The sequence below is a fragment of the Littorina saxatilis genome, linkage group LG11 (genome assembly GCF_037325665.1).
Source record: "Littorina saxatilis isolate snail1 linkage group LG11, US_GU_Lsax_2.0, whole genome shotgun sequence".
NCBI lineage: Eukaryota > Metazoa > Mollusca > Gastropoda > Littorinimorpha > Littorinidae > Littorina > Littorina saxatilis.
Window position 1 is genome coordinate 33,488,336 of NC_090255.1, and position 25,522 is coordinate 33,513,857.

General features: G+C 40.4%; 2 protein-coding genes across 3 annotated transcripts in view; one reads left to right on the plus strand and one right to left on the minus strand.

Moving 5' to 3' along the window:
* Window positions 1–19,767, minus strand: part of LOC138980289 (tubulin epsilon chain-like) — a 41,185-nt gene extending 21,418 nt beyond the window's left edge. Inside the window, exons 1-6 of the mRNA XM_070353154.1 lie at window positions 19,658–19,767; window positions 18,963–19,036; window positions 18,332–18,451; window positions 16,875–16,990; window positions 14,759–14,880; window positions 1,017–1,083 (exon numbers count right to left, since the gene is read on the minus strand). Of these exons, the coding sequence (XP_070209255.1) occupies window positions 1,017–1,083; window positions 14,759–14,880; window positions 16,875–16,990; window positions 18,332–18,451; window positions 18,963–19,036; window positions 19,658–19,682 (524 nt within the window). The 5' untranslated portion in view covers window positions 19,683–19,767. The remainder of the gene's footprint in view (window positions 1–1,016; window positions 1,084–14,758; window positions 14,881–16,874; window positions 16,991–18,331; window positions 18,452–18,962; window positions 19,037–19,657) is intronic.
* LOC138980287 (tripartite motif-containing protein 2-like) lies at window positions 1,913–7,689 on the plus strand. 2 transcript variants are annotated; one of them, XM_070353152.1, is made up of 2 exons: window positions 1,913–3,705; window positions 5,842–7,689. In XM_070353152.1, the coding sequence occupies exons 1-2, from the start codon at window positions 2,093–2,095 to the stop codon at window positions 5,852–5,854; spliced, it is 1,626 nt and encodes a 541-aa protein (XP_070209253.1). In that variant the 5' UTR covers window positions 1,913–2,092; the 3' UTR covers window positions 5,855–7,689. The 2 variants fall into 2 exon arrangements, with proteins under 2 accessions (XP_070209253.1, XP_070209254.1); XM_070353153.1 differs by having other exon boundaries at window positions 1,915–3,685.
* Window positions 19,768–25,522: the final 5,755 nt, after the last annotated feature.

Consider the following 25,522-nt stretch of genomic DNA (forward strand, 5'->3'; position numbering starts at 1 on the left):
ATGAAATCTGCGCGTCAAAACTAAAGTCCGTTTCTTTTTGCATCGAAGTATCGCAAACGAACGTAACGAGGGTATTACCAGATAATGTCTTGTCGGATAATGAAACAGACATTAGCTGCTCTCCCATCTCGCGCTTCCAAAAGGCGGAAAGTGTGTCTAGTCGTATTAGAGCGGGAAACAAACTCGCAAGGCCCGAAGGTTGGAGACAGCAGGGGTGTTATTCGACAGGCGTGCGCGGAGTTCGACAGGAAAACTCGCCGTATTTAGGTAAGGAGTGTCTTTAAGTCTTTCGTGCGTGTTTTGTTTGTGTCTGTACGTGTTTTCGTAGTACGCAAAAATATTGGTCCGTGACGCGTTTTTTTCGTTTCGTTGCGTATGACTTACGCGTTTTTTAAAAAGCTAGCGCGATCCCTGTATATATATATGTCTTTTTGTTTTTCGTTTTTATTTTGTAACTTAAAACGCAATCACACATAAAACATATATTCAAAACACTTTTCTTTTCCATTTGCTGGCAAACAAAGAACAAACAAAACAAAAACATTTAAAAAAAAAATGTCTTACTCTTAATGAGGAAAAATATAAAATAAAGAATTTTATACTGAACATAGCAGTACAGTGCGTCCATCTCACTACAAACATTCAAAAAAAAAGGAAGAAAAAAGCACTGAGCTAGCTATTCAACAAACAACAACTCGCCAAACAAGTGCTCACACAACGATGCTGCTATCAAAAAGAGAAGCAATCAATTTCTTGTGAGAAAACAGATGACGTGAAATAGGCAAGCAAACAGAACAAGGGACTATAAGGAAATAGACCCCCCCCCCCCAAAAAAAAAAACACATTTAGAAAAAAAAAATCCAAAACAGATACTAGAGTAGAGTACTGACACTGCAAAATCAAAACTCAAACAACAAAACCGGTAAGTTGATGCAAATTATTTTTTATGCTTAAGAGATAGACTGAAAAATGCAGATCCTACAGTAGAGTAAAAGCTCTGATAATAAATATATAACCTGTAGACATCAGGGTATTCCTCCTCAAGAAGATTCAAGATGTAAGTTCCCACGCCAGATCCAGTCCCTGCAACATTCCAGTCAGTTCGAATAAATGATTAGAGGCCAATATCGGCTGGTATGCAGGCTTGACAGATTTATAACTGTTCTGTCCTTTCTGTACAATATCTAGTGTCACACTGAACATTACAAGATGTGGGCACCAAATGTTATGTACATTTGTAAATAAACAGCACAGCTGTAAAATAGGTCAGCTAGCTAGTTTAGTGCGCCCAAGTACAGTACCTGTGTGTGTATGTGTGCAAGGGGGAGGGGGGGTTGGGGAGGGAGGGAGGGAGGGAGGGAGAGGGAGAGAGCAGAGAGTGCATGTCAACTTTTGTTTAGCAACTAACATCAGAGTGCAGGGTACACTCAAATGACTTAAAATAACAAGTGAATGTGTTCAGCCTCAAAAGATTCTTACAAATGTGCAAAGTATGACAGCTGACCCCCCCCCCCCCCCCCCCCCCCCCCCAAACATTGTTTGGAGATGACCCCTATCCCGCCCCCTCTGTTTTCCCTGCTATTTTTACGCACAACAAGAACTGTGCTTCGTTATCTATCTACATACACATCAAATGACGTGTTTGTCTTGCGTCTATGTGAACTATACACTGTCTCATCGTCGCTTGATCTCTTGCACACAACATGGTCACCGCTCGCACCTACGCAAGCACCTGACCTGACGTACAAGATAACAGGGAATCCCGTGTTCTGACGTCAGCTATGAGTCACAAAATACGAAACTGATGCTAGCTAACCGAGAAAACACCACCTTCAAACGCGTATTAACGGAATACTAGACACAAACTGCAGCTCAAAACTATCACATGATCCTTTGGAAAGTTTTACAGTTTGCAAAACTGGCGTAAAATTACGTTAACCTGCTTGACAATCGGAAAGCTAAAAATACGAAGTCGCGGCCGGAAGCAGAGATCCCGTGGTTTTGAATCTGAGCCAAACAACGAACATCTGCTGAACACAAACAGGAAGCGCCTTCAAAATTGAGACAACACAGAGATAGTTCGCTGCCTACCATGTCGACCCTCAACCTTCGTAATCGAATTGAAGAGGACCATTTGACGTGTACGATATGTTTCCAGCCGTTCACGCGACCCAAAGCGCTACCATGTCTGCACACTTTTTGCGAGCACTGTCTACGTGAGTACGTCGTGTCGAGAGGCTACGAGCCTTCCGGGGAGTTTCCCTGCCCAATCTGTCGCGTAACGGTCAAGATTCCCAGCGGAGGGGTGGACCAGTTCGCAGACAATCATTTGGTGCAAAGTCTGTCGCACACAGTGGACAACACCAAGGTCAGACCACAGCCTGTGGTCAGACCGACGCCGAAACCGCGGAGGTCACTTCAACCCAAAACTGATGACGATGGTGCCACGGGCGCTCCACCCCCCTACACACCAACGCCCTTCGCTGAAGGGGGTGCTGCTAGTTCTGCTGCTGGCTGCTACGGGGGCATGGAAGGAGGAGGAGGAGTCGGGCAGCCGCAGCATCCTCCACCCAGAGTAAACCCACCTCCATTTGCTCCACCCGGGTACAACTTCAACCCTCAAACAGGTTACAACCCTCCACCCTACTACCCTCCACCTGTGAATTATCCCGGTCCCAGCCCCTCGTACATGCACGTTGGGGGCAATCCAGTGCCCCCTACTTCCAGCGTGCAGCCTGGAGCTGGACACAGTGCCCCCAACCCATACCCTGCCCCACTGCTCTACCCCACAATACCCCCACCTTCTTCAGAAAGTGGCGATTCTTGTTCTAAAGGACTTCAGCTGAAGTTTGGTAAAAAGGGCGCAAGCGTGACAGACTTTCACAAGCCTTTCGGCCTAGCCATCAGTGATGCTTGTGATTTCATCGTAACGGACGTGGGCGGAAACAGAATCTTTGTGTTTAACTATCGTGGAGAACCAAAGAAAGCGTTCCACTGTGACAGTCGCATCAAGGATGTTGCTGTGAACTCTAAGAATGAGATCCTGGTGGTCGTAAACAAGCCTGGTGCGGCACTAATTTGCTACGATATGTCAGGCAGGTATTTGGGTGAGCACGGAAAGTTTATCACGCACGAAGAGACTCAGGGCATTTCGCCCTTCATCAACGGTGGCGCTGTCATCACCGGCATCCAAAACCACAGTGTATACATCATGACTGATCAGTACAAACTATCCTCCAAGTTCGGTCGAAAAGGCACCGGTGACGGGTATTTCCAATCGCCTGCCTTTGTGGCGACGGACAGCAAGAACCACATCATAGTGTCCGACAACGTCAATCACAACGTCCAGGTCTTCAACAGTCAGGGCAAGTTCAAGGTCCGCTTCGGCAGCAAGGGGTCAGCTCCAGGTCAGCTGTTTCAACCCATGGGGGTAGTCGCCACCGCAGACGACAACATCATCGTCGCTGACACGGGAAACTGTCGTGTGGAGATGTTCACGTCAAAAGGTGCCTACACCCGTACTGTGGTCAGCGGGACGCATCAGCTGGGGGAGGACGTCCGTCCGGTCAACGTCGCCATGACACCAAGGGGGGATGTGGCCGTGCTGCTGAAGGGGAACTACTTTGCGGAGGTTCGAGTCTACAATCCCTACACCAGCGCCTCCTCTGGCCATGATCCAACTTCGGTAAAGGACTCCGCCACATGGTACCTTGTGAACTGATTTCCCTTTCCCCGGGTTTTCTTGTCACCTGTGTGCTGTGTTTGGTCTTTTTGGTTTTGCTTTGCTTTAGCTGCTGACACATGTATACATTATACTGCTGACCAAAGTCCAATCTTGCAAATTACAAAATTTTAATTGCAAACAAGCAACAAGAAAGGAAGAAAAAAAAGGCCTTTTCTGCTGTTTTGCCTGGTGCCTTGGGAACTAACATTAATTAAATTTAAAGCTTGAATACAAAAAAATGTGTGGTCTGAGTCTGTTCCAAGAATGTTGCTTTTTGAAGAAAAGTTGAAATGATAAAACAAAATTTAAATGTTTGTTTGTCATACATCTATTCTACAAGTTTCTAAGGTTGCTTTTAGTCAAACAAAAAACTGCAGGTTAACCTGTCTTCTAATCTAACATCTAAGGCTATTGCATTTTGTGGGGAAGGATTGGATGTGGTTGATCTTTGTTTGAAGCAGTGACAACAGCTTGCTTTGGTTTCAAAGCAAAATGCACAGTCATGAATTGGCGTTTACACAATTTTGCTGGAGAAAAGAGTTGTATACCCTAGATGTTTGAAAACTCACAGACACACACATTTATCTTGCAGTCGTGAGGTTTCATTTGACTTAATTTTTGTCAAAGATCAACAGGCAATTTTTTCACCATTTGTGTACATGATCAATGTATACGGGTGCTAATAAGAGTGTTTTGACATGTGGATAATTATCATTTATTTTTATTTTTTATCAAATGTATGCTAAGAGTAAGACTGATATCAGCACCAAGTCTTTGTCATTATATTCTCAGATGAATATTGTACTTTTTCTGTCACTATATTGATATATTATTACTATTACTATTAGTATTACTAAGTGTTATTACTCTTTCATTTCTACTCACTGCTACTGCTAGTACTAAACAGTCTTTTGATTCAAACATGTACTAACAATTTGCATATATATATATCTTGTTCTTAGCCATATCAATATGCACTTCATGAATCAAGTATTAGCTAAATTCCAAACTGTAAAAAGTTTAATCCGGGAAAGTATACAGACGGAACAAGTATTGAAATCATCTCCTGCAGGCTCTACATCTGCATCAATGATCATTGGTGTTATTTCATTGTGTTCTTTTAAATCACACCTGTGACTGTTACATTTTATTGGGCATTTAATATTAAATCATTTATGAATTTCAGAACAACTGCCGAACTGTCACTGTGCATGTTTCACATCTTGAACTGATTTGTTCTTTATTGTACTTCTTTTACAAAGTTTCTGATTGACAACACATGTTTGTACCATGCCTCGCATCGCACAGCATGATAAATGTGTGCAATACTCACTACAATTTAAAAAGGCCTAAAAAAAAAATAGGTGTGGTTACGGTAACCCGACCTACCCTATTTTTTGGGGCCGACCCTATAACTTTTTATTACATTTGTCAAAAAAATACCCAAAACAACAAGTAAACGAGTGCAGAAAACGCAATGAAAGCGAAAGCGCCCGAGTCGCACACTTATTTCCCTGTCAAGTAGGTTTAATTTGTACACATTAGAAAAAAAAGTTAAAAAAAAAAAGTGATTGCCTACCTTCCTACCCTATTTTTTTTGGCTATGTTACCGTAACCACACCTATTATTTTTTTTGGCCTAAGTTGATCATTCAAATGTTTCCTAGTGCCCTTTAAGCTTGTGGTATACATCAATGCTCAAGTCCAAATCAGTCAAGCGGTTAAATATTATCCTTGTTGTTGAGTACCTACCTAATAAGTATCATGGCTTGCTAAACTTACAATGTTCAAGGTGATCTTTTTCTTTAAATTATTATGTCTAAGTCAATGCAGTGTCCGCGCAATATAATGCTATTTTTGTTTGAAAACATGAACATCCAAGCTCTTTGTTCACTGTGAGTGTAACATTACGGTAGCTTTACCTGTTGACAATTTGACTCACCTTTAAGGAATAATTAACACTTCTGTAGTGCATGAAAAACCCTGGAGATAGAGTTATTTCCAAACGTCATCCGTTCAACTGACAATCAATCGCCTTGTTTTGATATAGTTTTATAAACTTGTCCTTTCAATTTGATTGGAACAAACAATGAACGGGTTGATTTTGTCTGATTTCAGTGTTATTGCTTAATGTGTTGATCATCATCATCAAGAGAGCCAAGAGCAGCATGAAGACGCAGAAATTACTGTCATCCCATCAGACCCCATACATTCATATCATCCCTGACATTTGATGACTGATCTATAATTAATTGTGATAATTAGACTGTGAATCCTGTAGTAGTTAAATACTGTTGAAACTGCAGAGGAAGAGTGGTTCATCACAGTGAATGTGTGTGTTCCAAGAAGCCTATCATCATAAAGAACGATTCACCATTTTGTATTCATGAAGTCATTTAACTTTTTGTTGGCATAAATTAACATTTTTATCAACCCTTGATTCAATGAAGGAAGTTAGTATTTGACTCACAAACATTAAAAGATCAAAATAGACTGTCAAAGATCGCTCTAAAAATGTTAATACAGTTCATGCCCATTGTACCTTGTGAAAACACTTTCTTCATGGCACCAGCCGCTCATGTTGAAGTGCAGCTTTTTTTTTTTTAATGATTTTAGTTAAGTTTTAATATACAGGGGTACCTGCCATGAAAGGACACCCTTGGGACGAGTTAACCCTTACACTGGTGCAATTCTGTAACATGTTACAGAGTCACTGGTGAATTAACAGAGAGAAAAACGGACATATATCATGTTTTTGCATCCAAGGGAGGTAATCGGAACCAACCAGTCGCGCGACATATGTCGTGACAACCAGATGACAGTATACTAAAGTAGTGCGACATATGTAGCGACAACCAGCCTACCAGTTAATAGTGTGCCTGCAATTGCAGGTGGCCTGTCATAATTTCCTCTTCAATTCACTTTACTTTTTGTACATGTACATTTTTTTAAATTAAACTTACTGATTCAGGGAAGGAAGACATTGCTGATCAAATCATTTTGCACACACTGCTGCTAATGTATAAAATTTGACAAGGTGAAACAGTCTATTTTTGATCTTTCATGATCTGTAATTTTGCAGCTTAAGTTTGCTGACGCAAAAGAGTCCAAAGAGAAGATAATTATTACACTGTCACTGAGCCTTGGATCCAATTTCCTGTACATGACTTCATGCTTAACTTATTGTTATCTATAATATCTCATCCCAAATTCACAGAATTGGCAACATTTTTGCCCATTTCACGTAGTTAAAATACTGCCGATGAGTGTTTTGCCGAATTACGTGAAATGGCAATACTGTTGCAGATTCCGCAAATTCGGCAATTTCGTGAATTCTGCACACATATGGATGGATGTCTGTTTGACTGTTTAGAGGTCTGTGATATTGTGTTGTAAATATGCAATTCATGTATACTGTGTACCAGAGGTTGTGACCTGTAAGTCAAATTATTGTATATTCAATATTTGTTCTTAACATCAGTCCTCTCCCATTCCAAGAAAAAATTTATTTTTTGCTTTTCTTTATGATTTTCATTCTGTATTGTATAATGCAACTGAACATCTATTTAGCCTTAATGAGTCTATTTATGTGGGTGTGTGGCTCTGTTTGATAAATCAATGTATTAGAATCCTGTCTGGTATACTTATTAAGGGATAGGGGTATTTTGTAATAAAAAGGCATGATGGTTCAGATAACTGTCTATTTATGAACGGACAGGGATATTCGATAAAAATGCACAATGATTCTGATTCAATCAGACATCTGTTACGTGTAACTAATTCATGTGTCTGGCTGAAGGAAAAGAAAGACTGATTGATTATTTTTTTTAGGCCCCCCCAAAAACATAGTCTGTTTACAGTAACCCGACCGACCCTATTTTTTTCGCGCGACCCTAGACTTTTTTGGCATTTGGGGAAAAAAACCAAAAAACTTTGGGGTTTTTTGCAAAATAACGTAAAAATATGGGTTTTTGGGGGGGGGGGGGGGGGGGGGGGGGGTATCCCGACCTACCGACCCTATTTTTTGGGCCTATGTTACCGTAAACAGACCTATTTTGTTTTTGGCCTTAGAACAATTTTGTTTTATATACATGTGACTTGAAAATCCACAAACTTCTACAAATAACAAACATCTGTATTGATAAGTATGCCCGGGCGGCAGTTATAGTGAGTGCTTAGTGGCAGGTGCTAAACCTACTTCAGTTTTATTCCAGTTAAAAATGATTTAACCTTTTGTGTACAGAAAGTTCTAGAGACGTCACGTGACCATGAATGCACCAGAAACATAAAATACCGTACATGTAGTTGTAAACAAGTTTTTTTTCATTCATATAAATAAATATCACCGTACATTTTTTTGTAGTATCAACTGCCCTTTTTTCCCCTTTTTTTTCTGACCTCAGTTGCATGCAGGATGCTTCAACCCATATTTTTTGCCTGATTTGTTTATTTCAATTAAAAAAAAAAATTTAAATGCCCTTTTTGACTCACATGCGAAGCAAAAGTGAGTCTATGTACTCACCCGAGTCGTCCGTCCGTCCGGAAAACTTTAACGTTGGATATTTCTTGGACACTATTCAGTCTATCAGTACCAAATTTGACAAGATGGTGTATGATGACAAGGCGCAAAAAAACATACATAGCATCTTGACCTTGCTTTAAGGTCAAGGTCGCAGGGGCCATAAATGTTGTCTAAAAACAGCTATTTTTCCCATTTTCTCTGAAGTTTTTGAGATTCAATACCTCACCTATATATGATATATAGGGCAAAGTAAGCCCCATCTTTTGATACCAGTTTGGTTTACCTTGCTTCAAGGTCAAGGTCACAGGAGCTCTTCAAAGTTGGATTGTATACATATTTTGAAGTGACCTTGACCCTGAACTATGGAAGATAACTGTTTCAAACTTAAAAATTATGTGGGGCACATGTTATGCTTTCATCATGAGACACATTTGGTCACATATGATCAAGGTCAAGGTCACTTTGACCCTTATGAAATGTGACCAAAATAAGGTAGTGAACCACTAAAAGTGACCATATCTCATGGTAGAAAGAGCCAATAAGCACCATTGTACTTCCTATGTCTTGAATTAACAGCTTTGTGTTGCATGACCTTGACCTTGGGTCAAGGTCACATGTATTTTGGTAGGAAAAATGTGTAAAGCGGTTCTTAGTGTATGATGTCATTGCTAGGTTTAGTTATTTGTCCTTGACCCTGAAGGTAAAGGTCATGGAAAGGTCAAGGTCAAGCATGTGAGTCGTATGGGCTTTGCCCTTCTTGTTTATTTTTAATGTGATGCTTGACTGCTGCAAGAACGAAGCGGGACATAAACAGCAAACTTTTTTTTAAATCATAATCTACGACAGTTCTATTGCCATGCTTTCAAGTTTAAAGGCCTTGAACCATTAGAAACTGTTTATATACATGTCCTAAACTGAAGTTACTTTCATTCTGTAACACATATATAGATCATGCTGTTTTATGTTTATTTCATTACATTTGTGATTTTTAGTTTTCATCAAGGTTGAAACAATATTTTACCTGACCCTTGCAATTTGTTTGAAATCTTTTGTTCTTAAAATACTGCACCAGGTGATTGTGCAATAAAGCTATTTGCAGTGTACTCCGTTTGCAGTTGCCTCTGTATGTTCGAGTGTAAGTTTGTCTGTTTAGTTGTCAAAGTGGTGTTGTATATATGTTTGTGTGGGTGTGTGTGTGTGAGTGCGAGCATCTCAGCGCACAAGTTTGTTCCGCACCCCATCAATATTGACTTTGCATTTTTTTCATAAAACTTCTCGAACATCATAAAATATTGACAAAAACACAAATAACCAACCAACACAAGCAAATAAGCTGTGAATGCACCACTCAAATATCGCGAGAACTTGAAATTTTGAGTACATGTAGCTTTATGTCAAGAAATGTGCAGGGTTTCATTTACTAGTGCGCCTTGCGCCATTGGCGCATAACATCTCAAAATGTCCCATTGGAATTCCCTTCAGTGCGTCAAAGGGCGCACTGAGATTACGTACCACTGCGCCACCCCATGCACACTTTTCACGGGAGTACAGTGTTCGGAAAGACCTGAGCAAAAACGCACACGCACACACACACACTAACCTGATACACAGGCACATTCGCATATCATCATATGGCACCAAATACAACTATATTTTGCATTTTCGGACCGCCTAGCCTGCTTTGCGCTTCTTGCCTTCGACTATGATGTCCCATCAGAATTTGGTTGAGGGGGACAAATGTCCAATTGTCTTTTTCTTCCCTGAATGTGTATTAAACAATGTACCTAAATCGTAAAACAGTGTATACTATATATAGTGTTCTGTTCCATTTGGTGCACGTTCCACCAGCAAGAAGCTGGTCTGTCGATCGCCCTACCTCGCGATAACTGTGCCGTGGAGTGTGATTCAAAATGGACAGCTAAAGAGTTAATGTACAAATTCCAAAAATAACTGTCGGGTTTGTATGGGTTGTGAAAGAGTTAATACCCTTGCTTGTATTTGGACAAACATTGGAGGGGCCAATCACTAGTGAAGGGTGTGTTTGAAACACGTGGACGGGGAGCACATGTGAATGTATTTGTCCTTGAAGAAGCAAGGGCACTCACTCTTTCACAACCCATACAAACCCGACAGAGTTATTTCCGAACATCGTCTTTCACCATCGAATGCTGAAGAAAAAGAAGGAAAACTAAAGCAAGTACCATGAAATACTAGGAGTTGGCCCAGTAGAACCCCCATTGTATTAGACCTCAAAAAATCTGAGAAAATCGATTCTTAAAAAAGAGGAATGGGGGTAAATTCACAAAGGGTATGAACAGAAAATCAGAAAAAAACAGGGTGTAAAAAGAGAAGGAGTCTTAAATTGGGGGGGGTGGGGGGAGGGGGGTGTGTGATACAACGAATAATGTAACAAAAACGAATAATGTAACAATTGTTACATTATTCGGGGGTAGCCCTTTTTTCAACTTACAAAAAGTTAGACTTAGATTAGAAAAAGTGTAAAATAGCTCATAATACAGTCTCGGGTTAGGGTTAGCATCCACTCTCAAAAATCACATGTCACTCACATTGCATGCACGCTTTTTGCAGAATCAGTGACGCCACTCGCACACATGCACAGACAGATAGACACACGCCGTTATACTCTGATTCTACCCCCTTCCCGCGATTTGTAAAATGTTTTACAAATCACGTAAATGCGCCCGATATTTAACTCATCATCTCCAAAGTGAGGGGAATTGAGAGAAAAAAAAAGTCAATTACTTTTTTGTCCCATCGCTTGGAAATTCGGGTCGCTTCCTCCCAGTGGAAAGCTAGCAGTAACAGAGTCGCGCTACCCCAAAGTCAAGGGATCTATTAGTCCCGTTTCGCCGTTATCCCATTTTACCCCCAACCCATTTTGCGACATTTCACAGGCCAAGTGTCATGTTACCACCATGTCATGTACCTTTAGCTCCACATCCCATTTTGGCGCAATCCCGTTTTGCCGTTATCCCATTTCGCCCCCATCCCATTTTTGCGACATGTCAGGCCAAGTGTCATTTTACCACCGTGTCATACCACTAGCGCCACATTCCATTTTGTCGCCATGCCGTTTTGCCGTCATCCCATTTCGCCGTCATCCCATTTCGCCGCCATCCCTATTTCGCGACATTTTGGATTGTGGCAAAAATGGGATTTCGCGTAAACGGAATGTCTTCCTAGTTGAATAACGCAGTTTAGTAGTATAGTGAGGCTTGGCAAGAAGAATAAATCAAAAATGGGATGGCGGCCAAATGGGAGGGTGTCAAAATGGGATGTCACTCTATTGTTATGACATGGTAGTAAAATGACGCTTGGCTTGTGAAATGTCGTGACAATGGGATGGGGGCGAATTGGAATGGCGGTGAAACGGCATGGCGGCCAAATGGGATATGGTGTCAAAATGGGATGTCGCGTTATTGTTATGACATGTTAGTAAAATGACGCTTGGCTTGTGAAATGTCGCGAAAATGGGATGGGGCAAAAAATGGGACGGTGGCAAAATGGGATTGCACAAAAATGGGATGTGGATCTAAAGCCACCCCCACCACTCAGCGTAGAGGCTGTAAACAAGAAAAATTAATAATAATAAAAGGCATGCATTACTTTGTGGAATGTGATATTTTTACATTTTTACAAATCGCGGTTTTAGGTTCGACATGATTTGTCAAATGTTTTTACATTTTTACAAATCACGGGTTAACAACACACATTTGCTGTCAAACGTTTTTCATGAATTCCCTGCAGATCCGAATAATCCTTAACAAAACACAGTTGGCAAACCTATTACAGTACTATTTTGGAAATATAAATTCGGTTTCGAGCTTGTACAAAAACAATGTTACCAGTTTAATGAAAGAAACAAGATTGAGACTGTTGCGTTGTGGTACATTCCATAAATATTCTGTTGTTAGAATGGGTAAATCCCATTGTGCAGATTTAACATAGCTCGTATTGTGTTAGAGAAATAGATTTCATTGACCTTTTGTTCTATTCCTGTAACAAACAAAAATATTGGTAAAACAATAAACAGAAATTCTATCTTAAAAAAGCAAACAACAATCTAATTTGTATAATTATTCATTGGTATTGTACATAATTTTGAATATTTACACTCAGATAGCAATTACTCTTCTTGTGCTTGCAAAATATGTGTCGGTGTGTATCGATATGGAACTCCATTAGAAACTAGACACATTTTTAGTTACGAATAAAGGTTTAGGAACATAGAATCAAAGAAAAGAACAAGTTACAGAACAAAAAAGAATGGAACTGATGTGGGAAAAAAACAACATCCCAAAACAAGCAAACAAAACCGCGACGACACTTATCTTAATTCCTGTCCAAAAGTGTTTTTTTCATGTTTATTTTAAGAGGAGGTTTGAAGCCCCACACACATATATGGGAAAGCCGAGGCTAATAATGGCGGCCACCATGTGCTATGTCCCAAACCCTACTACAAGTTGGGAATAACATTAAAATACACATATTAATTCGCACGCACATTTACAAACATAAATATTTATTATCACATACACATTCATGCACCTGCCTGCGGGCATATAATGCAATGCATTTCCAAAAATATGATGAGAGAAAAATATTTCTTATATCCGGAGTCTCCCGAAAAGAAAAACCTCGAATGTAAGAATTGTTACATTATTCGTTTTTGTTACATTATTCGTTGTATCAGGGGTGTCTTAAAACGGGGGCGAACCTGTCTATAACGACCAACCTAGGGACTCACCAAATGTTGTCTGAATGGACAGGTGGACATTATGGAAAGGTGAATTTCATAAGAACCTAAAAAAATCTGAGAAAATTGGTTCTTAAACAAGTCGCGTAAGGCGAAATTACTACATTTAGTCAAGCTGTGGAACTCACAGAATGAAACTGAACGCACTGCATTTTTTTCACAATGACCGTAGTCCGCCGCTAGTGCAAAAGGCAGTGAAAGTGACGAGCCTGTACATGTTTAGCGCGGTAGCGGTTGCGCTGTGCTGCATAGCACGCTTTACTATACCTCTCTTCGTTTTAACTTTCTGAGCGTGTTTTTAATCCAAACATATCATATCTATATGTTTTTGGAATCAGGAACCGACAAGGAATAAGATGAAATTGTTTTTAAATCGATTTCGGAAATTTAATTTTAATCATAATTTTTATATTTTTAATTTTCAGAGCTTGTTTTTAATCCAAATATAACATATATATAGCTATTCTGATGAACACGTGGGGGAATTCGGGGGCTGTGATTGGATGGTCTCTTCCGATCATCAAAGCATAATGCGGCGGAAGTCGGCCATTTTACTCAATATCCAAAAGCATATTGAGAAAAATGGCCGACGCATGATTCCGCTTTACCCATCTGTACCACGGCGATGTTTCTATCGACAACAGCATACACTGACAACTTAAAAAGCTGTTTCAACAACTGTGTTGTGAAGTCGAATGCACTTGGAGTCAGTTTTTCTTCCAAAGTCAGAAAGCGTGTAGCGGTGTGCATGTCTGCGCGAACATGATGCGCGTAAGAAGTTTGTCTGCTATCAAAACCTGAGATCAACGCATCGACGCAAAAACTGTCATTTTGTAAGTTTGGAACAACAAATCAAGGTCATAACAGCTATATAATCGCTATTGTGTTTTCAGCGTAGCAATAGGGTCCGATATTTAGACTCGAACAAGTATAATGCGACTCGTCTTCGACTCGTCGGCATTATACTTGTCTCGTCTAAATATCGGACCCTATTGCTACGCTGAAAACACAATAGCTGTTAATGTTTTTGGAATCAGCAAATAATGACAAATAAGATGAAATTGTCTTTGGATCGTTTTATAGAAAAAATAATTTTAATTACAAATTTCAGATTTTTAATGACCAAAGTCATTCATTAATTTTTAAGCCTACATGCTCAAATGCAATACCAAAGTCGGGCCTTCTTCGAAGATTGCTTGGCCAAAATTTCAATGAAAAATGAAGGTGTGACAGTGCCGGATATGACGTCATAAAAGACATTTATCGAAAAAATGAAAAAAACATCTGGGGATATCATACCCAGGAACTCTCATGTCAAATTTCATAAAGATCGGTCCAGTAGTTTACTCTGAATCGCTCTACACACACACACACACACGCACAGACACACACACACAGACACACACGACCCTCGTCTCGATTCCCCCCTCTATGTTAAAACATTTAGTCATAACTTGACTAAATGTAAAAAGAGGAAGTCTTAAAATGGGGGTAAATTCACAAAGGTTATGAACAGAGTCTTAAATTGGGGAGGGGGGTCTTAAAACGGGGGTCGAACCTGTCTATAACGACCAACCTAGGGACTGACCAAATGTTGTCTTAATGGACAGGTGGATTTCATAGGAACGAACTTCACAAGGGATCCTATGGGAATTAAGGTTGTTGAGGGCAGGTGATATCAACCAAGAGGTGGTCGCGAGGGCAGGTTCCACTGTCTCAACAAGCAAACAACATACCTCCCCCCATAGAGTGGATGACAAAGAAGCACTGCAGGCAGTCGCAGAACTCTGCTGCCCGTCGTATCACGTCTGACAGCTGTTCACGGTACTGCGGACCGTACATCTTGTGTCCCACTGCCCTGAAAACAAGCAGAACAGTGAATTTTTGTTTGTTTGTTTGCTTAACGCCCAGCCGACCATGAAGGGCCATATCAGGGCGGTGCTGCTTTGACATGTAACGTGCGCCACACACAAGACAGAAGTCGCAGCACAGGCTTCATGTCTCACCCAGTCACATTATTCTGACACCGAACCAACCAGTCCTAGCACTGACCCCATAATGCCAGACGTCAGGTGGAGCAGCCACTAGATTGCCAATTTTAAAGTCTTAGGTATGACCCGGCCGGGGTTCGAACCCACGACCTCCCGATCACGGGGCGGACGCCTTACCACTAGGCCAACCGTGCCGGTACAGAACAGTGAATGAAAGGTACACTCCTTCCCCGTAAAAACAGTACTACTCACCGTCTGAGATGTGGCCAGGTTTTCATTGGAATGAGACCATCCCTCTACTTGGTCACATACATGATACTAAACAAGAGGCGAAGCCTTCACGGCTCACGTAAGAAATCGACAAACAGTAACACAAACTCAATCACTCCGTCACACATACACACACACACACACACAGTAAGCATAGGTGACACTGTGCAAGAAAGCGAGACACTAGATCTAGATCTGTCTGTCTGCATGTAGCCTACTTACAGGGACACGACTGCCAACTAGTCTCGGCCCGCTCAAAATAACAATGACCGAGACTTTCAGTAATTCCTTTGCGTGACGTCTAACCCTCTTACGTCATAATGTGACGTCTTCAAATGACGAAATGTTAAAGTTTCTACCACAGACATACACACGCACGCACGCACAGACAGACACAGTTACGATCGCATAGGCTACACTTACGCGAGCCAAAAATGAACAGCTTCAGGGCTCTTTGTGTACACTGGGGATTATGTATTACTATAGTAATCTTTTTCAAAAAAGTTGATTTATCTGCAAAAATCAGCAAACACTCTGTTGTAATATTGATGTCCTCAAATAATGTTTGAAAAGTAACACAGGACCATGCCTAATTACTTACATCACAAATGAAGTTATTCTAGCAGTTCAATGAAATTTTGTTGATGAATTTTTAAATATTACATTTCAGATTGAATATCAGGGTTGCTTTACTTTTTAGCACTAGTGTATTTCAGCACATGAAAGTACACGTAGTTCCCCATCTGGGCAGGGCCTCCATGTGCGTGTATGTTTGTGTCAATGCGTGCATGCCATATGTGTGTGTAGGTATTGCACAGGTCTTACCTATGTCTCTGCAAGTATGTGTCTGTGTGTATCTGTCTGTGTAAACAGGATCATTTGTTATAACTACATGTATGTAGTCTGTGTGTATCTGTCTGTGTAAACAGGATCATTTATTATAACTGCATGTATGTAGTCTATATATATGTGTGTGCATTCTGAGTATAATTATGTAACCGAATGCTGAAACACCACAATCACCTTTGGAGGCGAAGTCCAATCACACGGGATTGAGAATTTTAGAGCTTATTTCTAAGCCCTATAAAAACTGTTATGCATTCGCAAAGGAATCCATGAACATACAGAGAGACAAAAGCCCCCAGACCCCATCACAAACAGAACTCTACAATCCACAGGTGTTGCCTTGCGAGCTAATAGCTCGCAACTTCTAAGGCGAACAACTCTGCAGAGTCTGCTGTGAAGGGCGACGGTAGTCTCCCTGTCACAATTTCAAAAACATAAAACATAAGGATGATTTATATGTTGTTCCTTATTATTTCTCTAATCCACGATTAGGAATTATGCAGAGAACAGGATTTCGTTGTTGCTAGTATTATTACATAATTTTGTTTATGGAAAGATAAGAAAGGAGATGAAGAGTATGTTTATATATTTTCGAAATGAGTATGGGCTATTTCTGGTGTGTGTTTTTTGTTTTAAGATGCATCTAGCATAGTCTTTTATGTCTGATGTTGTTGTAATGTCATATTTGTACAAAAAAAAGTAAAAACATGTTGAAAAAAACAAAACAAAACAGAACCAGTCATACCAGTTGTTGCCGGAGCCAGAAACGTCAGTGATATGCTGGCGAAAATCAAAGACCTCGCGCAGCGGTCCCTTCATCATCTCACTGACCACCCCCTCCTCCATGTCCACAAGCACTGCCTGAAAATGACCACTGGCTAGTTAGCATGTGTTGTTTCATCACAATAGATGATTTTCGGAAATATTCATAACTCTGTCAAGTTTGTATAGGTTCGGAAAGAGTGAATACCTTGCTTTTCCTCTGACAAATAACTTCACACGTACTCCATGTGTTTCCGACACACCCCTCCCTAGTGATTGGCCCCTCCAATATTTTGCCATGTACAAAAAACAAGGGCACTCACTCTTTCACAACCCATGCAAAGCCGACAGTTATTTTTGGAATTTGTCTATTGTGATCATGACTCATCAATTTACTAAATAGACATCTGTGCTCTTGAAATAAATTCAATGCAAGCAGCATTCACGTAGTAAAACTAAAAATGGTATATTCATCTGCATCATATTCATGAAACTTCTTAGAACTATAAAAAAGACTTTGGGGTAAATGCAGCAGGCCGTCTCCTAGAATGATTCCATATATATATATATAGACTAGATGAATACCCGCTTCGCCGGGTACGGCTTCGCCGGGAAGAAGTCGAGCCGAATACCCGGCTGCACCGGGGACCCGGCTTATCCGGGTGTACGCCGGCTTTGCCGGCGCACCGCACGAAGGAAGGGAGATAAACGCACAAAACACTGGAGAAGAGTCTAAAAATAGTATAACGGTAATATGGATTGAGCGTTGTCGACAGTGACCTTCTAAAAATAGAAACGGGAATATGGATTGACGCCACACGAAGGAAGGGAGATAAACGCTGAAAACACTGGAGAAGATAAGGAAGAGTTACTGGTAGTGGATCCAGAAGAAAAAAAAATCGGTTCAGCGCTGCGCGCTGAGAGCACGTGTTGAAATATCTCATCGACCGGGTTGTGTCCTGTCCCGGGTGTACCTGAATATGCCCACCAAATTTGAAACAGATCCATCGAGAACCTTGGCCGCGCATCGCGAACAGACACAAGTCGTATTTTTATATATGAAAGTAACTTGCAAGTTACATGTCTTTTGTAGATCATTTTATTCTTTGTTATAATTTATCTGAGATGGCATATATTACTTACTTACTGCCTTTCACGCCTGGTGGCGTGTAGGGCAGCAATGGCGCTTAGAGCCAAATATTTTTTTTTGTAAGGGATAGGCGCAATATAAATACACTTTATTATTATTATATATGGATCAACACAACTGTGTGGAAAACATTTTTTTAGATGCCCTAAAACAAAGGATTAATGTATTTATTGCTAACAATTGTTTTTAGATGGTTACACACGATAACTTGTCATGTGTCACAGCCGCCCAAAATAAGTCTACTTTTCTACAAACTAATGACTAGATCTACCTACTTAACGCACTCTTACCCGAGCTTTAAGAGATTTGACCTTGCCCTTGCCGCTGCCAACAGGAATGTTGGCTGGGTCGTCATAGCGACTGTCCACATTCCTGAAGAAACTACTGAGGGGCTCATCATAGACACCTTGCTGAAATGTAGAATGCAGAAAAATGAAGCTAAATTGTTGATACACAAAAAAGCAAATGATTTTTTTTTTTACAGAGATTTAGGAATGATGCAAGGAAAAAAACGAAGGACAGCGGACTGATGGGAAAAAAAAGAAACTGGTAAAAAGACAAGCAGAGAAAGAGGGGAGAAAAAGATATAGATAGTCTGTCTGTCTAACAGTTCATCTGTCTGTCCATTCGTCTGATTTAAAATAAAATAAAACTGTTTGTCTGTGTGTATATGTTATCTGTCTGCCTATACCTGTGTTAATATGTATCTGTCAATCCAAGACCTAGGAGAGAGATCGAGACAGAGACAGAGAGTGTGTGTGTGTGTCTGTATCTCTGTGTGAGTCCGCGTGTTTGTGTGTGTATACATACATGTGAGTGTGCATGTGTGTGCGAATATGTGTGTGTGTGTGTGCGTATATGTGTGTGTGTGTGCGTGTGCCTGTCTATCTCAGTATATGGTCTGGCTATGCTCTGTATTACCTTATTCACAGCTGCATGTTCTCTCAGAGCAAGATCCCAGAAGCGACATCCAATCTGGTTGCCACACTGCCCAACTGAAAATTACAGTCAGCACATGACCAACAACGTCTAAAAAAAAGTTTGGTTCTGGCTCCTACTGACCTAGCATTAGCAATGATAACACCAACACCACTTTCTGAGGTACTCCATCCATATGTTCGTTTAATTTAAATCTAAAAGGTCCTATAGGATTATAATCCTAGGCTAAGCATTTATGCAGTGGTTAATGTTGGAACATCTTTCTACCTCTGTAAATTCAGGAATATTATGCGTAAAAACAGAAGAGAGAGAGAGTACTCAGACATGGTTTTACATGCATGGGCAACTGACCCATTACAATTAAAAACATAACATAAGAACCTGTGTCTCTCCATATCGCTCCCTCACACACACACACACACACACACACACACACACACACACACACACACACACACACACACACACACACACAAACGTGCACAGATTCGCAAAGGGAGTTACAGGAGCCATATCAAGAGAGAGAGACACAAGAGAGAGAGACAGAGACAGAGAGAGCAAACAACGTTGCTACGGACTCCTCCCACACGATTGCATAGCAGTTGCAAAGAATCGTTCAAAGAAAAAGTCATGTTATTGAAAACACCTAAAAACCAAACTAAGACGATCTTTCTCACCTTGCACGACAATAGATTGGGTCATTTTAAGCCTCAATCAATCAGGAAGAAAACAGTTTGCAGAAGGCAAATCATCCGTTCATTTTTCGAGCCAAAAATCCGGAAGTACAGGTAGGTTAGGTGGGATGGTTTCCCCTTGGCAGGGGGAGCTAATCAAAAGACAAAAGCGCGAAGACTTTTCGTGTTTCTCCCCCTTAGTAGTCCAAGCATATTAGAGAACAACGTTGAAGTGACAATGACTAGGTTTACTTGAAAATGTCCCTTATCAGAAAGTTCAACCTCAGTCCTTTGATGTTTATTAAACACATTTTCATATAAAGTTGGCGCTTCATACGGAAAAATGGCTTTGAAATTGACCCAAATCCTTCTTTGGGCTCTGTAAATGTCGTTTGGGGGTATGGTTGTAAAATGGTATCTACTGGTCACCCCAATGTATAAACTGAAAACTCTTTCTGCACCAGAACACGCAGAAAGGATTGTATCTGCCTGATGTCTGATGCTTTTCAAAATCCCCAACCACTAACACCTTCAAAACGGACATTAACTGACACTGTTGTTTTTCCCTATATAATCCTTACTATTTTTCCGAGACGTCGTCCTGTTGTGTATTTAGCTTGCCACAACCTCATACATCGTCCTAAAAGTTAAAGTTGAAGAAAATACTAAAGATAAATGAACAAGCTGACGCAGTGTCATTCGCACCGTGAATCCCCCCATGGGAACATACTAAAGTCTGGTTCCAAATAGGCTCAATTTCCTTCTATTTCTTTGTATTTCTGCCTCGTAGGGGTAGGGGTGTTCAAACCAAAGGCACCTTTAAACCAAAATTCAAATCACACATCTTACAATACTAAGACACTCAGCAGTGAAAGGGTGTCTGCTGGTAAAAAATTCCAAACAATCCTAAAAGTACTTCACTACTAAACGTGCTTTTAAAAAGAGCCGTTATTTTTCCCTCTATAATCAGTATTGTGTTTTCTGCGAACATGTAGTCTATTTAGATGGTTGTCATGTGCACATGAGTTGCTAAAGCGTTTTCAGTTGGGCATATGTCGAAAAGCAAAGAATTAGCCCTTTGAAAACCATCAGAACTGTCAAACAAAAATAACATTTACCTATCTCACCAACTGACCAAACATAGGGCTTTTCCTTATGTATTATGTATTGTCGTGTTTTTTGTAGCATACTTGTGAAAACAGCCACCACTGTTGTAAATGATACTTTAAAGAGCATTATTTCATTTTTACAGTTGAAGGACAACCTGGACTGCCGTATATTACAGCTGTTTTACAATCAGCCAAAATTTTCTTAACAAACGTATGTTAAGAACAACTCCCATAGTGAAATTGAAGGAAAACAAAGTGAAAACCCCCCTGCCATAGAGGAGCTAAAGAATCAACAATAAACGACTGCATGGATAGCTTGATGCACGAATGCATTGCGGACATGTTTGTCTCCAACCAAGAGAAAGTTCCAAAAAATCCCTTTTGTGCTTCTTATTATACAGTGACGTCAAAGACAGCCTTTTCTGCTGTTCATACATTCAGGGGTTATGGTTACACTAAACGACGTAGTTGTAGCCATACTGCCATCCAGATTTATTTTTTCCTTGCGAGCAGTCACAGGGTGTTTGTGCTGTCTGCCAACCGTCAGACGACCCCGCCCAAGTCTGTTAAGGGACCGTTTGACCGTTATAGAACGCGTCTTTTTGATTTTTTGGCACATTTGGAAACGGTTGATTTTTATCCCTACCTTTGTTTTCAAACATTATATAGGAATGTTTTGTGAACAACGGATAATAGCCGCTACTCGCATGTGTAGCAAAAGTGAGCGTACATACTCACCCTGGTCGTACAGCCGTTGTCCGTTGCCCGTCTTCATCTGTCTGTACAAATCATTACCTTTGGATTTTTCTCGAACGCTATGAAGTGAAGAAACACCAAATGTTGCAAAATGTTGTATGACCCCAAGAGCTCAAAAAAGATACTTGAGAACCTTGACCTTACCTTAAGGTCAAGGTCACAGGGAGAATGAATGTGGTCTAAAAACTGCAAAATTTCACATTGTGCCAGTTTTCTGGAAAACAAATTAAAAACAGCGGGCTTAGTTTTGTATGGTATACAAGAAAAAGAAAGCCTTATCTTCTGATACCATTTTGGTTGACCTCGCTTCAATGTCAAGGTCAGAGGAGCCCTTCAAAGTTGAATTGTATACATGTTTTGAAGTGACCTTGACCCTGAACTATGAAAAAAATCTTTCAAACTTCATAATTGTGTGGGGCACATGTTATATACTGATATTGAGCCACATTTAGTCACATATCATCAAGGTCAAGGTCACTTTGCCCCTTATGAAATGTGACTGAAACGGGCAATTGAATCACTAAAAGTGACAATGTCTCTTTGTAGAAAGTGCCAATAAGTATGTTTATGCTTCCTATGTCTTGAATTGATAGCCTTGTGATGTGTGACCTTTGATGATCTTGACCTTGGCCAAAGGTCATGTGTAATTTGGTAGGAAAAATCTGTAAACCAGTTCTAATAGTGTACAATGTCCTTGCAAGCTTCAGTTGTTAGACCTTCACCTTCAAGGTCACCTGAAGGTCAAGGTCACTTTAAGACAAAGGTCAAGCATGAGAGTCGCATGGGCTTTGCTTTGTTAAGATTTTTTACCAAGACACATGGATTTCTTTACCCGGCTTGGTCACATTTTTCATAGGGGTCAATGTGACCTTGACCCTAACGATATGTGACCAGATGTGGCTCACTATGAAATTCTAACAAACGCCCCACTTAGTGTTTAAGTTTGTAAGAGATATCGTCCATAGTAAAGTTAAAGGGGCAAGCTCACATCAAAATATGTCTACAATTTAACTTTGAAGGGCTCCTCTGACCTTGACATTGAAGCGAGGTCAACCAAAATGGTATCAGAAGATAAGGCTTTCTTTTTCTTGTATACCATACAAAACTAAGCCCGCTGTTTTTAATTTGTTTTCCAGAAAACTGGCACAATGTGAAATTTTGCAGTTTTTAGACCACATTCATTCTCCCTGTGACCTTGACCTTAAGGTAAGGTCAAGGTTCTCAAGTATCTTTTTTGAGCTCTTGGGGTCATACAACATTTTGCAACATTTGGTGTTTCTTCACTTCATAGCGTTCGAGAAAAATCCAAAGGTAATGTTCAGTACAGACAGATAAAGACGGGCAACGGACAACGGCTGGACGACCAGGGTGAGTATGTACGCTCACTTTTGCTACACATGCGAGTAGCGGCTATTATCCGTTGTTCACAAAACATTCCTATATAATGTTTGGAAACAATGGTAGGGATAAAAATCAACCGTTTCCAAATGTGCCAAAAAATCAAAAAGACGCGTTCTATAACGGTCAAACGGTCCCTTAACAGACTTGGGCGGGGTCATCTAACGGTTGGCAGACAGCACAAACACCCTGTGACTGCTCGCAAGGAAAAAATAAATCTGGATGGCAGTATGGCTACAACTACGTCGTTTAGTGTAACCATAACCCCTGAATGTATGAACAGCAGAAAAGGCTGTCTTTGACGTCACTGTATAATAAGAAGCACAAAAGGGATTTTTTGGAACTTTCTCTTGGTTGGAGACAAACATGTCCGCAATGCATTCGTGCATCAAGCTATCCATGCAGTCGTTTATTGTTGATTCTTTAGCTCCTCTATGGCAGGGGGATTTTCAATTTGTTTTCCTTCAATTTCACTATGGGAGTTGTTCTTAACATACGTTTGTTAAGAAAATTTTGGCTGATTGTAAAACAGCTGTAATATACGGCAGTCCAGGTTGTCCTTCAACTGTAAAAATGAAATAATGCTCTTTAAAGTATCATTTACAACAGTGGTGGCTGTTTTCACAAGTATGCTACAAAAAACACGACAATACATAATACATAAGGAAAAGCCCTATGTTTGGTCAGTTGGTGAGATAGGTAAATGTTATTTTTGTGTGACAGTTCTGATGGTTTTCAAAGGGCTAATTCTTTGCTTTTCGACATATGCCCAACTGAAAACGCTTTAGCAACTCAAGTGCACACGACAACCATCTAAATAGACTACATGTTCGCAGAAAACACAATACTGAATATAGAGGGAAAAATAACGGCTCTTTTTAAAAGCACTTTTAGTAGTGAAGTACTTTTAGGATTGTTTGGAATTTTTTACCAGCAGACACCCTTTTACTGCTGAGTGTCTTAGTATTGTAAGATGTGTGATTTGAATTTTGGTTTAAAGGTGCCTTTGGTTTGAACACCCCTACCCCTACGAGGCAGAAATACAAAGAAATAGAAGGAAATTGAGCCTATTTGGAACCAGACTTTAGTATGTTCCCATGGGGGGATTCACGGTGCGAATGACACTGCGTCAGCTTGTTCATTTATCTTTAGTATTTTCTTCAACTTTAACTTTTAGGACGATGTATGAGGTTGTGGCAAGCTAAATACACAACACGACGACGTCTCGGAAAAATAGTAAGGATTATATAGGGAAAAACAACAGTGTCAGTTAATGTCCGTTTTGAAGGTGTTAGTGGTTGGGGATTTTGAAAAGCATCAGACATCAGGCAGATACAATCCTTTCTGCGTGTTCTGGTGCAGAAAGAGTTTTCAGTTTATACATTGGGGTGACCAGTAGATACCATTTTACAACCATACCCCCAAACGACATTTACAGAGCCCAAAGAAGGATTTGGGTCAATTTCAAAGCCATTTTTCCGTATGAAGCGCCAACTTTATATGAAAATGTGTTTAATAAACATCAAAGGACTGAGGTTGAACTTTCTGATAAGGGACATTTTAAACCTAGTCATTGTCACTTCAACGTTCCCTTCACTAAAGTGGCTAAGATGCCTGGACTATAGGATTTCCAATGAGAGAAAGAGAGAGTTACAATGACAAGTTCTTTATTGGCCGAAGTTGATAGCCATAAAGTCTTGGGAATAACCATCGATGATAACCTGTCTTGACCAAAACAGGTAGATACACTTGTTGAAACACATCTAAAAAAAAAGTTACATTAGTTATCAAAAATTAAACACTTCCAAGTCCCACGGACACTGAAACTGGGGGTTTTCCCAGGCACATATTTAGTCAGCTATTGACTACTAGATGATTACCCGCTTCGCCGGGAAGAAGTAGAGCCGAATACCCGGCCGTCGCCGGGGACCCGGCTTTGCCGGGTGTACGCCGGCATCGCCGGCGCACGAAGGAAGGGAGATCTAAAAATAGTAACGTGCAGTGACCTTCTAAATATAAACGTACAAACGGGAATATCGATTGACGCCAGCGCACGAAGGAAGGGAGATCTAAAAATAGTAACGTGCAGTGAAAAACGAAAATCGGTTCAGCGCTGCGCGCTGAGAGCACGTGTTGAAATATCTCATCGATCAGGTTGTGTCCGGGGTCTCTGTCAATAAGCCCACCAAATTTGAAGCAGATCCATCGAGAACTTTGGCCGTGCATGGCGATCAATCACACACACACACACACACACACAGACACAAGTCGTATATATATATAGATAGATAGATGCTTTCACAGTGCGGGATTCTGCAAGTGCAAAAACCTTTAACCACTTGGGCAGTTTACATCTATACGAGTTCAATTCATTCTTTTAACTCTGAAAAATACATATATATATTTCCACGTCTGATTACGATAAAAGACTTTACTACCGATAGTCTTCCGGCTATCAAATTTAGATTTGCCTATTAAAGCGGGTGTGATGATGGATATAATTATGTCAGGGAATGTACCTACAGGCTCATTTCACTACCTATTTTATTCATGTTTTTATTACTTAGTTAGTGGAAAAATCTTTTGTAATGTATGTTTGATGGTG

What these genes read in the sequence shown, in the direction of transcription:
- LOC138980287 (XM_070353152.1), top strand. Translation starts at nt 2,093, where the DNA reads ATGTCGACCCTCAACCTTCGTAATCGAATTGAAGAGGACCATTTGACG.